General features: G+C 37.1%; 8 protein-coding genes across 8 annotated transcripts in view; 5 read left to right on the top strand and 3 right to left on the bottom strand. All coding sequences in view use genetic code 12, as the record gives it.

Moving 5' to 3' along the window:
• Positions 1–1652: 1652 nt before the first annotated feature.
• On the top strand, positions 1653–3182 carry KGF56_003912 (uncharacterized protein; the record flags this gene model as incomplete). Its single annotated transcript, XM_049325295.1, has 1 exon — positions 1653–3182. One exon carries the CDS (start codon positions 1653–1655, stop codon positions 3180–3182), a length of 1530 nt encoding a protein of 509 aa, XP_049179071.1.
• Positions 3183–3443: 261 nt separating this feature from the next.
• On the top strand, positions 3444–4253 carry BUD23 (18S rRNA (guanine1575-N7)-methyltransferase; the record flags this gene model as incomplete). The annotated part of the gene is made up of 1 exon (XM_049325294.1): positions 3444–4253. The coding sequence occupies one exon, from the start codon at positions 3444–3446 to the stop codon at positions 4251–4253; it is 810 nt and encodes a 269-aa protein (XP_049179070.1).
• Positions 4254–4505: 252 nt separating this feature from the next.
• On the top strand, positions 4506–5155 carry KGF56_003910 (mitochondrial 54S ribosomal protein bL19m; the record flags this gene model as incomplete). The annotated part of the gene is made up of 2 exons (XM_049325293.1): positions 4506–4587; positions 4662–5155. The coding sequence occupies 2 exons, from the start codon at positions 4506–4508 to the stop codon at positions 5153–5155; spliced, it is 576 nt and encodes a 191-aa protein (XP_049179069.1).
• A 163-nt stretch (positions 5156–5318) lies between these two features.
• Positions 5319–5618, bottom strand: KGF56_003909 (uncharacterized protein; the record flags this gene model as incomplete). The annotated part of the gene is made up of 1 exon (XM_049325292.1): positions 5319–5618. The coding sequence occupies one exon, from the start codon at positions 5616–5618 to the stop codon at positions 5319–5321; it is 300 nt and encodes a 99-aa protein (XP_049179068.1).
• A 1489-nt stretch (positions 5619–7107) lies between these two features.
• CCW14 (Ccw14p) lies at positions 7108–8079 on the bottom strand (the record flags this gene model as incomplete). The annotated part of the gene is made up of 1 exon (XM_049325291.1): positions 7108–8079. One exon carries the CDS (start codon positions 8077–8079, stop codon positions 7108–7110), a length of 972 nt encoding a protein of 323 aa, XP_049179067.1.
• A 716-nt stretch (positions 8080–8795) lies between these two features.
• Positions 8796–9449, top strand: KGF56_003907 (uncharacterized protein; the record flags this gene model as incomplete). The annotated part of the gene is made up of 1 exon (XM_049325290.1): positions 8796–9449. The coding sequence occupies one exon, from the start codon at positions 8796–8798 to the stop codon at positions 9447–9449; it is 654 nt and encodes a 217-aa protein (XP_049179066.1).
• A 1115-nt stretch (positions 9450–10564) lies between these two features.
• TRY3 (Try3p) lies at positions 10565–12037 on the bottom strand (the record flags this gene model as incomplete). The annotated part of the gene is made up of 2 exons (XM_049325289.1): positions 10565–10773; positions 10840–12037. 2 exons carry the CDS (start codon positions 12035–12037, stop codon positions 10565–10567), a joined length of 1407 nt encoding a protein of 468 aa, XP_049179065.1.
• A 1871-nt stretch (positions 12038–13908) lies between these two features.
• Positions 13909–15491, top strand: part of FUR1 (mitochondrial 54S ribosomal mL58 domain-containing protein) — a gene marked incomplete at both ends in the record, with an annotated part of 2403 nt that continues 820 nt past the window's right edge. Inside the window, 2 exons of the mRNA XM_049325288.1 lie at positions 13909–14435; positions 14865–15112. Coding sequence (XP_049179064.1) covers positions 13909–14435; positions 14865–15112 — 775 coding nt within the window. The remainder of the gene's footprint in view (positions 14436–14864; positions 15113–15491) is intronic.

The raw sequence follows: 15491 nt of genomic DNA, 5'->3' as shown, positions 1-15491 counted from the left end.
TGGGTGTAGAGTTGGTGGGTGTAGAGTTGGGGAGCGTATAATCCATTAAATGAAGTCATTCGAGTGACCCAAAAGTATAGCTCTAAACCCGGAACGTTAATTGAGACAAATACAACGTTAGGGAAAGAGTTGGGGGGAAACGCTACTAACGGGAGTTAAAAAAGAGGTGAGCTGCTCTATGGAGCCATACAAGTGACCCAAAAGTATTACCCTCAATCTATCAGATGCATCAACTTTTTAAATTGAAAAAAAATTAGATATAAAACATCTCATTAAAATTTACTAAATTCAAGTTTTAGCCATCTTCAGCCGACTCTATTAGCACAAGCCACTTTTCCTGAATAACATCACACTAAAACAATACCATGTATTCTCTTCCAGAATCTTTTTTCGCAATCCAACACTATCGAGCAGAGCGAGATAGTGTTGATAGTGGCGATAGTGGCGATAGTCAGTGCTGCCCCACTATCGAGCAGAGCGAGATAGTGGAGCACTTGTAGCAACACTAGAGTCTCTGTAGTCTATTTCTTCAGAGACTTTTGCAATTCGCTCAGAAGCTCTAGCTCAGAAGCTCTATCAAAGAAGCTCTAGCTTAGAAGCTCTAGGTCAGAAACTCTAGCTCAGAAACTCTAGCTCAGAAGCTCTATCTCAAAAGCTCTAGCTAAGTGCCATTCAGCAACAGCTAGCGCTGTTGCTTCAGAAGCTCTAGCTAAGTGCCATTCAGCAACAGCTAGCGCTGTTGCTTCAGAAGCTCTAGCTAAGTGCCATTCAGCAACAGCTAGCGCTGTTGCTTCAGAAGCTCTAGCTCAGTGACATTCAGCAACAGCTAGCGCTGTTGCTAGCTGTTGCTTCACTAAACAATACCATGTATTCTCTTCTAGAATCCTTTTTGCAATCATTAATTAATAATAAACGTTTTTCCTAATTAGGCTAAACGTTATTAATTTTCTTTCCTATTTAGTTAAGTAACACAATAAAAAAATAACATGTTTATGTATGGCTGCAAAATTGTCCTTTGAAATATTTTGTTATCTTTTTCTCTCTCTCACCAACAGATGGGAGTAACACACGGGTTTGACTGTTCGTTGATGCCCATTAATGTAGTTTGTGTCAATGAAGAAAGATGAGAATAATAACTTGAGGAAATGCAACAATTTACATTGTACGGGATGCATTGTTCTCTCAAGTTCCTTTTTTAGAATAACTGGTTTTCATACCTAGTAGTTTCCTTGAAAACATTTATTATATTAAGCTATATATGAAAAAGTCACAAGAAGCAGTAAGAAGCAGCTTGACACGGGTTTGATTTGGAAAAAAAGGGCTCACCCTTGACATCTTTTGCTTCAACAACCTTTTCTTTTTCAACCACTCCAACCCTTTTCTTTTTCAATCACTCCAACCCTTTTCTTTTTCAACCACTCCAACCCTTTTCTTTTTCAACCACTCCAACCCTTTTCTTTTTCAACCACTCCAACCCTTTTCTTTTTCAACCACTCCAACCCTTTTCTTTTTCAACCACTCCAACCCTTTTCTTTTTCAACCACTCCAACCCTTTTCTTTTTCGTATCACTTTGCTTCACAGGGTAAATTGAGACTTGGGTTCTATTTTTTTGTCTACTGAGCCTCGGGTTGTATTTATTTGTTTGTTTTAGATGGCCTTACCCAGTCCTTATGAATATTCGGCCGTTTTTGGCTTGATGAGACTACTTCAGTATCAAAATAATTATCCTGCTTTGGGTTCTGGATCGCATGCATTATCAACACAAGCAAGAAATCTATTGGGTCCTAGGATCCCAAAAGTCGTTGTTGACTTTCAAACGGCAGTACAATTCAACTTGTTTGGAAGCTATCCATTCCACAAGGATGTTGCACCCTCGGCCGTTTTCACAGCCTTGTTTTCAATTGTTTTCCTTTGCCATTTAGCAATCTTTTCCATCAATTGTTATCGAGGTCACTATTTTTGGCCACAATTGGGATTTATATTTTATTCCTTGTGCCGTGTTTTGGGCTTTGCCTTGAGAATAGTTTGGTCTGCCGACTTGTCTCAAACAAGTATTGGTATTACTGGTGAAGTGTTTTTGATACTCCCAACGGTGTTACTTCCCAGTTTCAATTTGATTTTGGCACAGCGTATATTCACGTGGCGACACCCAGTTGGTGGGTCTAGAAGACTTTTCTGGAATCTTATGTTGACTTTATATGCAATTGTTGCCGGCGTGGTGGCAATGACCATTGTTGCATCTGCTGGTATAAATATATACTTGTTGGGTGCTCCAAACTATGCCAGATTTGTGCGCTGTATCCAAGCAACTTCCGTTTTGATTATTGTTTATTCCTTAACTGCACTTTCTTTGATTGGTTTGGCTTTTTTCTTTAAGCCAACAACAAAAGACGAGAATTTGTATACATACCAACCATGGTGGATCGAATCGTTTGCACCAACGTACTTTGTCAGAAAGGGAGTACCTCAAGAGGCCGCGGAAAGTTTTTTGAAAAGAAACCATAATCATCGATTTGCTATTCGAGTTATTGCTGCAACTCATCATCACTACAAGATGGTTAAAGGCTTGAGCAATGAGCGTGGAGACTTGACGCATAATACTTCTTTGTTAATCATTGCAATAACTACCATCATCATCTTAATAGGTGCTATTCTCCGGTGTGTGGTTTGTTTTCAAGCAAGAATGATGTATGATCGATCGCCAGTAGGGTCAGCAGCTATGATGTATGTTTGGTGGGGAGGATTTGAAATAGTGACCAACATGCTATACTTGATTGGAAGAATTGACTTGAGGTTTTACAGACCAGATAGACTACCCAAACATATCAAGCATATCAAAACTGCTGAGCAGTCATTGTATCCTTCAGAAATTGAAAGTATGGACTTGGATGAGCACGGAAGATTGAAAAATACAGAGTCATATGAGGACCATACTCTGAAAGAAGACGAGGACGAAGATGAGGAGGAGGAGGAGGAGGATGGAAATTTCTACTTTGATGGTGAACAATCCGAGGATGAAGAGGATGATTTCGATTTTGCACCCAATTCTAATATGAAGGAGAAAAAGGAATTAAAACAAATGCTGCTGGAAAAACCTCCTATGGGTGCAGCTTACAATAAAACTGAACCACCATATCCAGATACAAACAAATCTGATACCGAATCCGAGTTCAACTTTTAGCATACCTGACATATATATATATATATATATATATATATATCTTCTTCCTACCTTTATGAGTATAAAATATGTATATGTATATGTATATGTATATATTAATATGATTTATAGATTGAGATATTGTGAACCTCTGCGCCCAACGTCTTTTATTATCGCATCGGAAAAAGGGAAAAAAAAAATTATTAAACGAGGCCTCATCTCAAAAGGTTTAAAAGGTTTAAAAGGTTTAGGGATATTTTGCAAGACTTGTGATAAGCAGCTATGTCGAGACCAGAGGAGTTAGCTCCGCCAGAGATATTTTACAATGACACAGAATCGTTCAAGTATACGTCGTCGACACGTGTGCAGTATATTCAGGCCAAAATGACACTACGTGCATTAGAACTACTAAATCTAGAAAGCAAAGAGCCACATTTGATTTTGGATCTAGGGTGTGGGTCGGGACTTTCTGGTGAGATATTAACTGAAGAGGGTTATAATTGGATAGGAATGGACATATCACCAAGCATGTTGGCGACTGCGCTTGATCGTAATGTTGACGGAGATTTGTTTTTAGCAGATTTGGGTAATGGAATACCATTTAGAGCCGGTACTTTTGATGCGGCAATATCGATATCTGCAATTCAATGGCTATGTAATGCCGATACGTCCAACGCTGATTCCAAAAAGCGACTTTTGCTATTTTTCAACACTTTGTATGCATCTTTGAAAAGAGGGGGAAAATTCGTTGCACAATTCTACCCTAAAAATGATTTACAGACAGAGAGTATATTGAACGCAGCTAAGTTGGCAGGTTTCGGAGGTGGGTTGGTGATAGATGATCCTGAGCTGAAGAGTAAAAAAAAGTTTTATTTGGTACTAACTGCTGGAGTAACGGAGAGAAATATTAATCTCCTGGGTGCTGAAATGGAATTGGTGGAAAACACTAAGAAGAATAATAAGAAGAAGAGGAAGTTGGCTGAGTCTAGAAAGGAGTATATTAATAGGAAGAAGGAAACTATGAGGAGAAGAGGTAGAATTGTTGCAGAAGACTCAAAGTATACCGGTCGTAAAAGAAAACATAGATTCTAAGGTTTTGTTAATACTCTTTGAATAATCAACAAATAGTAACATTATTGCATGTAACAAAGGATCTGGAGTTTCCAGTTTCCAATTTCCAGTTTCCAGTTTCCAATCTCTAGGGCCAGCCCATGCCAACTAAACTTGGTGAAAAATCTGAAAAAAAAAAATTAAAAAAAAAAAAAAAAAAAACCTACGACTTTCAACCATTCGTCATCATCACCATCACCACTACTATCAACAGCACCACCATCACCACAAACCATGTTGAAGTCAGTTACACGACCGGTAAAGGTGACATCGAACCTTTTGCAACCATTTAGGGCTTTCCACTATTTAAGGAAGAGTATGTAGATTACAGAAAAGAAGAATATATGATTTTTTTTTCACTCCATATACTAACCATTTTTTCATTAATAGAATTACCAACGGTTTATGAACCACTCCCACCAAGAAGGAATGGGGAGAATGTAATGACTTATATACATAGGGAACTTGTTAAGAAACACGATCCTACAGGTAAAAGAAGCAAACTAATTGATTACAAGAGGGGATTAAGAGCAGGAGATATTATAAAAGTAACTTATTTAGATAGATCGGATCTTACTGGACGAGTCATTGCTATCAAAAGGGGACAATTGAATTTGGGTTCAAATATCTTGTTGAGAACCAAATTGAACAAAGTTGGATCCGAGATTAGAGTGCCTATTTTTAATCCGAATATTAGAAATGTTGAGGTGCTTTATAAACCTAAAGAGTATTTGCCCAGACGTGCTCAATACTATATTAGAGGAACAAGATATGACATTGACGATGCAGAGGCATTTGTAAAACGTCAATATGCGGAAAAGAAAGAAAAGGAGGTGAAGACAACGGAGAAGACAACGGAGAAGACAAGAAGAAGAAGGAAGTGAGATGGAGATGAAGAAAGAGGAGGTGGAGGTGAAGAAAGAGGAGGTGGAGGTGAAGAAAGAGGAGGTGGAGATAAAGAGTATCGTGTAAATACTAAAATACTAAAATCTAAGCTAAGCTGTTGGTAGTGTTTCCTCTTTGTATTATCCCGTTTGCCATCTCTATTTAACAAGCAAGGTGCTTGTTCAATTTGTCTATTAGGGCATTTGCGAAACTTTCTTTAAATGAAGGACTAAGAGTCTGCATCATTGCTTCAAAAGTCTCATAATGTTGTGTTGAGCTCGCACCTAATTGATGCCAGCCTGCTAAATCAACAGTTACCTTGATGGTAATTCCTTCCAATGTTTCAACTCTCAAATGGTCAGCACTTAAAGGATCGTCCAAGAACAATTGTGATTCTAGGAAAAAGGCAGAGTATTCATTGCAAATAGATTTCAATTCTTTTTGAAGTTGTTGTCTATCCATTTCAGAGAAAGACTCACCTATATTTTGTTCTTTTTATCAAGAGAACAACTTGAACAACTTTGAATGAGGAAAAATAAATTACACTTTGAAATGTTGTTTTGGAGTTTAGAAAATGCTACACCAATAAGGTCTCAATAAGGTCCCAATAAGGTCCCAATAAGGTCCCAATAATGCCCCAATAAGGTCCCAATAAGGTCCCCTTGTCACTATATAATGACAAGGGAATTGATTCCCCCCACCGCTAATCTTACCACATTTGAGATATTGAGATAAAGAGCCAAACCTTAAGAAAACAGAGGAAGGAAAACAGAGGGAACTTTGTATATATAAATTTTTTACAATGCTTCTACTAATTTCTCTCTCAAGCATAAAACAAAGATCAAAAACTTTGACAAGTCTATAGATACTTTGCAATACAAATGTAGTCACAACTGATTCCCAATGTCTCATACTAAAAAAAAATTTATCAACATCAGGCGCCCAGAAACGTGCTCCACTTACAAGGTTAATCTACGCTTTTATCCACTTGTAAACCTCCGGATCTAACAATATGGAAGAACAAAAGTTAAATCTTTTATATAGAGGGTGAATCTGCGATTGATGTTGAAGAAGAAGAAGAAGAAGAAGAGTGAAAAAAAAAAATTGAAATAAAAATTGTAGAGAAAACTTTTCAGTGGTCCCGTGTAAAACGGCGATGTAGTGTGCGGCGAAAGTTGGCGATGATGACAAACAGTATCAACATCTAACTGTTGAGTTGAAAAAAAAAATTTTCCAATTCGCATGACGAGGGGGTGGGAATAAGAGTTCCATTGGTTGATAAAGTTTTTTTTGGGGGAGTTGATTTAATGGTGTCGGAAACAAAGAGTGGTATTGCAGTGGCACCAGAAAAGTTTATTGGTGCAAATGTACATGTCACGATAACAGATTCACGTATCTTTAGAGGTATTTTAACTGTAATTGATCCCTTTGGTAATTTACTTTTATCCAATACATACGAAATATCAAGGAATAAATTCGATTTGGAAAAAAAACACGTTAGAGAAATTGGACTTGTGAGTGTTCCACGAGCTACTATCGCCAGCATCAAGGTTGATAAAAAGACGTATAAGAATATTTATAATATGGAATGATAAAAAGCACATTGAGGAAAAAGGATCTTTGCTCCACTATCAACCAACACTATCGACCAACACTATCGACCAACACTATCGACCAACACTATCGACCAACACTATCGAGCAGAGCGAGATAGTGTTGTAACAAGCTAGTCAGTGTTGCTTGATAGTGGAGATAGTGTTGGTGTAGTCAGTGTCATAACAAGCTAGTCAGTGTTGCTTGATAGTGGAGATAGTGTTGGTGTAGTCAGTGTTGCTCGATAGTGGAGATAGTGTTGGTGTAGTCAGTGTCATAACAAGCTACAAAGTGTTGTAACAGCCACTAGGTATTGCTCCACTATCTCGCTTTGCTCGATAGGAAGGATCTTATATTTTTATGAGCTTGATTTTTTACGATAGATCTTGTGGTACTTGGGCTTGGCTTTTCTGACATTAAAGCTTCCGCCTAGTTTAAGTTTCCGCTTCCTAGAAATGGCAGCTTCAAATGAAGGCACTGGTTCGTTCATCTTGTTCTCATTATGACGAGCGAATGAACCAGATGGATCATTATTGTTATTGTTAGCGGAGTTTTCGGACAAAGCTGGCTGAGACGCGGCATTAACGTGGAACAGATCATTATCATAATCGATTAATGGCCTTTTCTTTTTTTGATTTTTCAATTTAGAAGCGGGTATTTTCTTTACTCGTTGAATTGGTCCGTTTTGGTTTTCATTCTGTTGTTCACTATTAGGCAAGTAGTTTACTGGATTTTGAATGAAAACACGTCTTGTATTACCAACATTAGCCGGGTTTCGAAATTCTGGGGGGACATTGATTGGCCGTCTGATTATGATGAAATTGCCATTTTTGTCTAGGGAATCCATTTCCTCCCATTCACATGGACGATTAGGGTTATAACCGTCATTGATGGATCCTTTTTTTCCTCCTCCTCCTCCTCCTCCTCCTCCTCCTTTCCCCTGATGAGGATCTATCAATTTTACAGGTGGTGTTTCTTGTTTCTTTTTGGAATATGGATATGGTCTTGGTTTGTTTATACTGGGCATATTTTCTTCGTAGCCGGGAGGTGGCCAAATAGCAGGTGGTGGATAAGGATTGGTCACTGATGGTTTTCCATGTTCTAAACAAGTGCCAATGAAATGATCCCGAGCACTTTGAAAGGTTCCAAATGGACATATATCAACTAAACATCCAACTAAAGCATCTTCATTTTTGCAAACAGAAGATATATCTTTTAAATTTGACGGACATTTGCGAGTAACTTCCGCTACACAGCTTAAGAAACATGCTGGAGGCGTACTACTACTTATACTAAGAAGAGTAAGCACCACTAATAGTAGCTCAATCATTATTGGAATAACGCCATATAGAGTTGGTTGTAAAAAAGGTATATAGTAGACAAGAGAAAAATATTAACACTAACTGAGCGAAAGCGACGCTACTAGCGCCAGCTAGAGCCTAGCACTTGCGGAGCGAAAGCGATGCTACTAGCGCCAGCTAGAGCCTAACACTTGCAGAGTAAAAGCGACGCTACTAGCGCCAGCTAGATCCTAACACTAGCAGAGCGAAAGCGACGCTAGTGGTTCTCTAGTATAACTACACTAGCACCAGCTAGAGCCTAACACTAGCGTCGCTTTCGCTCCGCTAGTAGTTCTCTACTTTTTTCACTAACAATGCTTTGGCTCTGCTACTGATCCTCTAGTATATCTACACTAGCGTCGCTTTCGCTCCGCTAGTGGTCCGCTAGTGATCTCCGTCGCGTTAGACTCGCTATTGAAAATCGGCTCAAGTAACGCCTTTTTTTTCTCTCTTAACAACAACCACAAAGACACCAAATGAAAAAATTGATTAACGTATCATAAATCAGCATTATAGAAGACATTATTCAAAGGCAAAAAAAAAAAGGATAGTCAAGTAAGGCTTCAGTACCTATCGAGCTATATAAGGTCATAAAAATAACAATTTTCATTGCATGGTATAGCACGCCAGCAAAAAGAAAAGCCGTTCTTTTTCTTAAATTTTTAGCATTCAACAAACCCATTTCAAATTTAGTCCCATATTTCAAATGCAAGGAAGTTATAAGAGCAATGGGTTACCGAGACCATACTACATGAAACCTTCGAGAAAGAAACGCTCGCCATATGATAATTTGAAGGAACCTATTGTTTTCTTTAATAGTCCCAGACGCAAACTTAGTGGTTATCTAGTAATGCTTATTATCTTTTGTACATTGATGTGGTGGGTTTCACAGGACATGAAGGCGCGGCCAGACGTAGAATATGAGCTAGAAACGGATATCGCATCATCACCATCGTTAAAGGACAACAAAATGGATAATAAGAACAGTGGGAATCTAGAAAATATAGTGAAAAATATAGGATCGCAAGCAGATAAGGAGATTGAAAATTTGGATCTAGCTGATAATTTAGCAGTTGGTTCTAAAGGAGAAAAGGGTTTAGGCGCAGCCGAAGCTCCAATAGGCGGTATGGCTAATGAAGGGCCAATGATAGGTAATGACGAAGATAAATCGATTGGGTCGTCGGGAAAAAGTAATAACCACAAGGGTCAAACACCGTTAAAGGGTAATTCGCCAAAACCAAAAGATACCGAAGTTGTTCTTGCCGACAAAGAAGACAGTCATATTGAAAAAGTTGGTGATTTTGCAAAGAAATTGACAAACCAGGACAAAGCCCATCAAATTATCATGGACACTCAATAAATAAATAAGAAAATAAATAAATAAGAAAAAACAAAAAAAAGAATGGATAACCAAGAGTAAGTCCTCTTCTTCTCTCTTTTGTCATCTCTTTATATACATATATGGACTTGGACAATTCCTCTACGATATTAGGTCTATTAAATAAATAAATTAAAAAAAAAATTAGTATCTGGCTTCTAACAATTTGTTTGTCTCAACGACGACAGAAAAAAGATCAGGTTCAACTGGGAATCGAACCCAGGTCCCCGGAATCAGAATCCGATGTGATCACCCCTACACTATTGAACCCTAACTAGTCTCTTCGAGAGCAATATAAAGTTGTTAATTCAAGAATTTTGATAATACACTACAAGGCCAAAGTCAGTGATGGCTAAACTATTCAAAAATGAACTATATTTTTAAGAATAAAATTTATAAACATATGCAAATACTAGCAGAAGAAGACTAAGATATCAAGACTTTACTAGAATATCTCGAAAATATATACTAAGATAAAACAATAGTGTAAAAATACTAAACACTGCACATAACCTCGTATCAATTACAACTTATAAACCTTCTCTATACCACATTAGCTTTTATCACGTAATGCTACCACAAGTAAATTTAATAAAAAGCATTATTTCCTAAGCCTTACGTAATCAACAAAACTGTCTCTCATGCTGAGCCCCTTATTCAACACAAATTTTTCTTCTTATAAGTTTCTTTGACTTTGAGTTACAATTTATAAATTGCTATAGGCTTTGCCTTAATCAAAAAAAAAACGCTTAGTTAAAAACAACTGAAGATAGTTTTGGAATATGCTCTCTGCAGTATGAAAAGTCCTTTGTAGTGTAATGGCTATCACGGTTCGCTTTCACCGAGCAGATCGGGGTTCGATTCCCCGCAAGGGAGTGTTTTATTTATTTATTTTTTTTTTTCTTCATTCATTCTCAAAAGCACATAGATCCACTTTATTCAAGACGGTTGAAGACGTATGAATGCTTTTCTGGACTGTTTCAAGTGTAGAGAAACAATATCAAAAGGGAAAAGATTTAGTGATTTACACAGTAACGCAACAATAATACCATCACCACCACCTTCATCATCATTAATTAATTCAATTTATTTTTCCCTTACATAATAGCACATTTATCGCTGCTGCCTATTATTTCATTGTATCTCTCCTTATCTCTATCTCTTATTTTCTCTCTCACCTCAACAGGAAAGTATTTCTTCATCAATTCCATAGACTTCAAATCCAAATTACTTGAATCTGCTTCAAGTATAGCTCCTTTTCGACGACACATGGGGCAGCTAGTTTTATCCTCTTGCTTCATTTTGACTAAACATCGAACACAAAACAAATGCCCACATGATAACCTGATGGGTTTATATGCAATGCTCATACATATCGGACACGAATAATCATCGATCTGTGGAACGAGCAGTAATACCGAATCCTGGATAACATAGCATATTGATTGTGCTAGCGACTTACCACCAACAAAAATGAAATCGGGCAAAATTAGTTTCGAGTAAATGTTTTGTATACCTAAAGAAGTTTGTTTATCAAACTTTTTGAGAATCTTTCGAATAGCTTCTGTGTTTATTGTTTGGAACTCCATCATTTTGAGTAGGTGGAAATTCATGGCCACAAACTGATTAAAAGCAGCAATACTATTTTTCTTTTTAAACTGTGTGAGTATACCGGATTTATCAACGTTTTTCAAGAATTGTTCCAAATGAAGTTTGATATCTTCTTCATTTCTCGGTTCTCGATCTTGATCATTATATCTGAAGTAAACCTCTGAATCGAGATATATTTTGAAAAGCTCTCTCCATTTGTAGAGCTCTGATCTTTTGTCTGTGAAATTGGTAACCAAGCCTGCAATTGCTTTTACTTCATCCATAATCTTAGACTCTTCATTCTTTGTTAGATCCTCCAAAGCTTCCAACTCTTCTTCCAACATTTGGAAGAATTTGCCATCAGAATTTAATACAATATAAATCTCGCGTTTCTTGTGGCTTGTGTCCAGCAATACTAGTTTATCTATCACATTTTTCACTTCATTTTCTGTCTCTGCCATGGACGATACTGGTAGTGGAGGAGACGTTGGCTGTACAGGTGGTGACAATGATCCTTCTCTACTTGAAACCAACTTCAACTCTCCGCCATCTTCTATCAATTCCACGATTTTCTCCTCATCTCCTGAACTGCTATCACCAACACCAAGCAAGCTTTCAATCTTTTGTTTTACCTCATTGCACGTTTTGGTGATACTATCATCTGACAAATTCTCGTTACTAAAATCCAAAGTAATCTTGAGTATTGGCTTTACAAGGTGGCTCCCGGGTGAAACCTTGGTTAAAGTATATTCTGCGATTATTGGATTTGGCGCATTTGTTGCATCATTTTTACTCCCAACATCAACAACCTTATCATTGAGTAACAATTTCAATTTATTTTGTTCCAATCCCAAAAATTGTAACTCGTCAACGACTTTATTTATACATTTCTTAAGAGCCTTATATTGGATTGCTGCTTCTACCCATTCCTCAGGAATGTCTCTCCTTAATTCACGCTCTAGTGTCTTGGCAAATTTCATGAAGATGAACCTTATTATAATCTAATTTCATAAAGATGAATGTTACTATAATCGTTTGACTTATATCATTACAGCAGGCAACAACAAAAAATAGCGACAATAAAATAATGATAGCGATAACAACAAATACAACAAATACAATAAATAATAGCTAGAAGACAAACTAGACAGTGACAAATACAAGTTGCAACTGAATCATCCAAGATCTTAAAGACTATTGCCGTATGGAAAAAAAAAAAAAGAAAGAAAAAAAAAAAAAGAAAATTATAATTTGAAAAATATACCAAAAGAGAAGAGGAAGAAACTGAAAGACGCTTTTCCACTTCATTTTAGGATTATGCCATTCCCAAAATTAGTAGACAAAACTAGTACTTTTTGACTATACAGGATGGAAAATTTATATCTAAAAGAGCTGAACATTATAGAGAAATAATTATGTGGTAAATCCTCGTGTATATTTTATGTTGGCGGCATTCTCAGTATTATTCGCTCCACGTGGTGCGAACCCCAACACACTATCGAGCGAAGCGAGATAGTGCAGAACTGACTGCCACCGACACTAGATAATTATATCGAGCGAAGCGAGATAGTGCAGAACTGACTGCCACCGACATTAGATAATTATATCGAGCGAAGCGAGATAGTGCAGAACTGACTGCCACCAACACTAGATAGAGCGAAGCGAGATAGTGTAGAACTGACTGCCACCGACACTAGATAATTCTATAGATAGTGGAGCACGCTATCTGCCACCGACACTAGATAATTCTATAGTTGTTGGAGCATGCTATCTGCCACCGACACTGTTAATCAAGTTGCAAAATAGATAATTCTAGATATACTCAATTACTGTTAATCAAGTTGCAAAATTTCTTATTGAAATTGCTGCGAAAAAAAAGGTAAGCAAAAAGTGTACACAAATGAGAGTAAACAAAAATGTACACAAATGAGAGTAAGCAAAAAATGATAAAAAAAGACTCATCGCCTATCATTTAGAAGAGGTATGTTTTGTTATAAGGAATAAAGGCATATTGTATCGAAAAAGAACAGCAATAGTTTCTATTAAGAACACTATTGTAATGGTTTCAAAAAGAAAAAAAATTAAAAGAACTCCTCCCTTGCGGGGAATCGAACCCCGATCTGCTCGGTGAAAGCGAACCGTGATAGCCATTACACTACAAAGGACTTTTCTTGTAAAATTTGATAGCCAAGACCATACAAAGGGTTTTTCTTGTAATATAACAGTTGATTTAATAGAGTAATATACTATCAAGCACGAGATGGTGTCATTAGTCAGTGTGCTCCACTATCTTGCTCCGCTCGATAGTGTCATTAGTCAGTGTGCTCCACTATCTTGCTCCGCTCGATAGTGTCGAAACAGTTGATTAAATAGAGACAAGACGTTGAATATGACAATATTTGCTACATGGGAAAGAAAGACCTAGACGCAATAAACAACCTCAATAGAGCAAAGAGGACAAGGCAGAGAATACAGAGATAGATATAATGCCATAAGCTTACTATTGAAATGGGAAGCTTTAATTGGTTTGATACGAAATTTTTTTATTGACTCCCTTAGTCTCTACCGATAGTAACATACCCTACTCTCTAAACCATTAGCCTTTTTAGCTCAAACTACTTGCTCATCACCTCAAACCACTTGCTTTTCTAGCTCAAACTACACGGTCTTTCCCTTACAGGTCTTCTTCACTCCTACTGGATTCTGCACACGACGGAAAAAAAAAAAATAAAAAAAAAGATTTCTGTTTAAAGTGAAAAACTTTTCCAATAGGTCAAAGGCTATTGAAGGTCAAGGCTATTGAAGGTAAAGAGAATAGTTTCCAAAAGTAGGGGAGGAGAGGTGTTCAACTATGATAAGACTGTCTATACGTAGGTTGCATAATGTATCTAGGGGTTCAGAAACTATTCCATATGTACCAGTACCCAAGAATAAATATAATATCAAAAGGTCAGCATTCAACTTTAAACCTCAAGCACAACCGGGGTTGATATACAACCCACCAGCAGCAATAATAAACCCATCGATGCAAACTCCATATATTTTTCTACCTCAAAATGACCCAAGACGAGAATTGGCGAAAGCTAATCGTATACCTGATGAGATCATTGCTGATATGCCTATAATAAGGCAATTCAAAGCACCAAATGAAAGAGAGTATAGTATATCAAGAGAAACCGTAGAGGAGATGAAGAAGTTGGCGGCACAAGATCCCGAGCGGTGGGATTTAAAAGCATTGAGTAAAAAATTTAATATCGAAATGAGAAAATTGATATATTTCTTTAGGACTGAACATCAAAGGGCTAAGAAGTTGCAAAACTTACAAGAACTGGGAAAGTTACCAAAACATATACTTGATAGACAAAAGAGGAGACAAATGTGGATGAGAAACGAATTTTGATCAGATTATCACCATTCAACTTATTAGTGCCTTTTCTACCTCAACTTATTAGTGCCTTTTCTACCTCAACCCATGAGTGCCTTTTCTACCTCAACTTATTAGTGCCTTTTCTGCGATTTAGGACACCTGTAAATATAACTAGGTATTAGAACTTGCAACCTTACATCTCTCGTCTTTCTCTTTTTCTCTAATGACCCTTCTTCTATAGCTTATGGGTTAGTGCTACCGCCTCTCATATTACAAAGCGCTTTAAATATTAACGAAAAAAAGAAGACAAAAAAAAAAGGGTCAAAACTAATAACTTGAAGGTCAAGTATCAGTAGATTATGACTGACAACGTAAGTGTTGGAGAGGATAGAATTGCCCAATGAGTTTGAATTACTAACTTTGGTCTTATAGGAGCATAGAAAATCGGGGCAGAAGTCGCAGCAGCAGCCGCAACTGCATCAGTATAGAAAGAAGGGTGGACAACAACACAATAATGACAGACCAAGATCGGAAGGACCTAAAAGAGAAGCTATACTAGACTTGAATAAATATAAAGGTCAAGAAATCAGAGTAAGATGTGTAGGCGGAAGACAAATTACTGGTTACCTTAAAGGATTTGATCAATTGATGAACCTTGTGCTAGAAGATGTGGTGGAACAATTAAGAGGTATGTCAACATTATAAATCCGTGTCTATTTTGACAAAATACTAACCGTTTCCATTTTTTCCCTTCTTTTCGTAGACCCCGAAGATGAAGATACGCTAACGAATGAATCCAGAAAGCTTGGTTTGGTGGTTGTGAGATGTACTAGTTTATTGACCATTTCACCTGTCGCTGGAAATGAAATTATAGAAAACCCGTTCGTACAAGAGAAATAGCTTTTAAATCTACAAAACACTATACAATTTGAACAAAATACCGCCTCTTATAGCCCTCGTTGCTTTCTATAGACAAGGTCCTCATCAGTGAGTACCAAATAAAACACCATTTTTCATTTTTTTTTTTTTTTTTTTTTTTTTTTTTTTTTTTTTTTTTTTTTTTTTTT

The sequence above is a fragment of the Candida oxycetoniae genome, assembly GCF_023343755.2.
Source record: "Candida oxycetoniae strain CBS 10844 chromosome Unknown scaffold10, whole genome shotgun sequence".
Classification (NCBI taxonomy): Eukaryota; Fungi; Ascomycota; class Pichiomycetes; order Serinales; family Debaryomycetaceae; genus Lodderomyces; species Lodderomyces oxycetoniae.
Note: the sequence above shows the minus strand (reverse complement) of the source record. Positions and strands in the feature narration are given on the sequence as shown.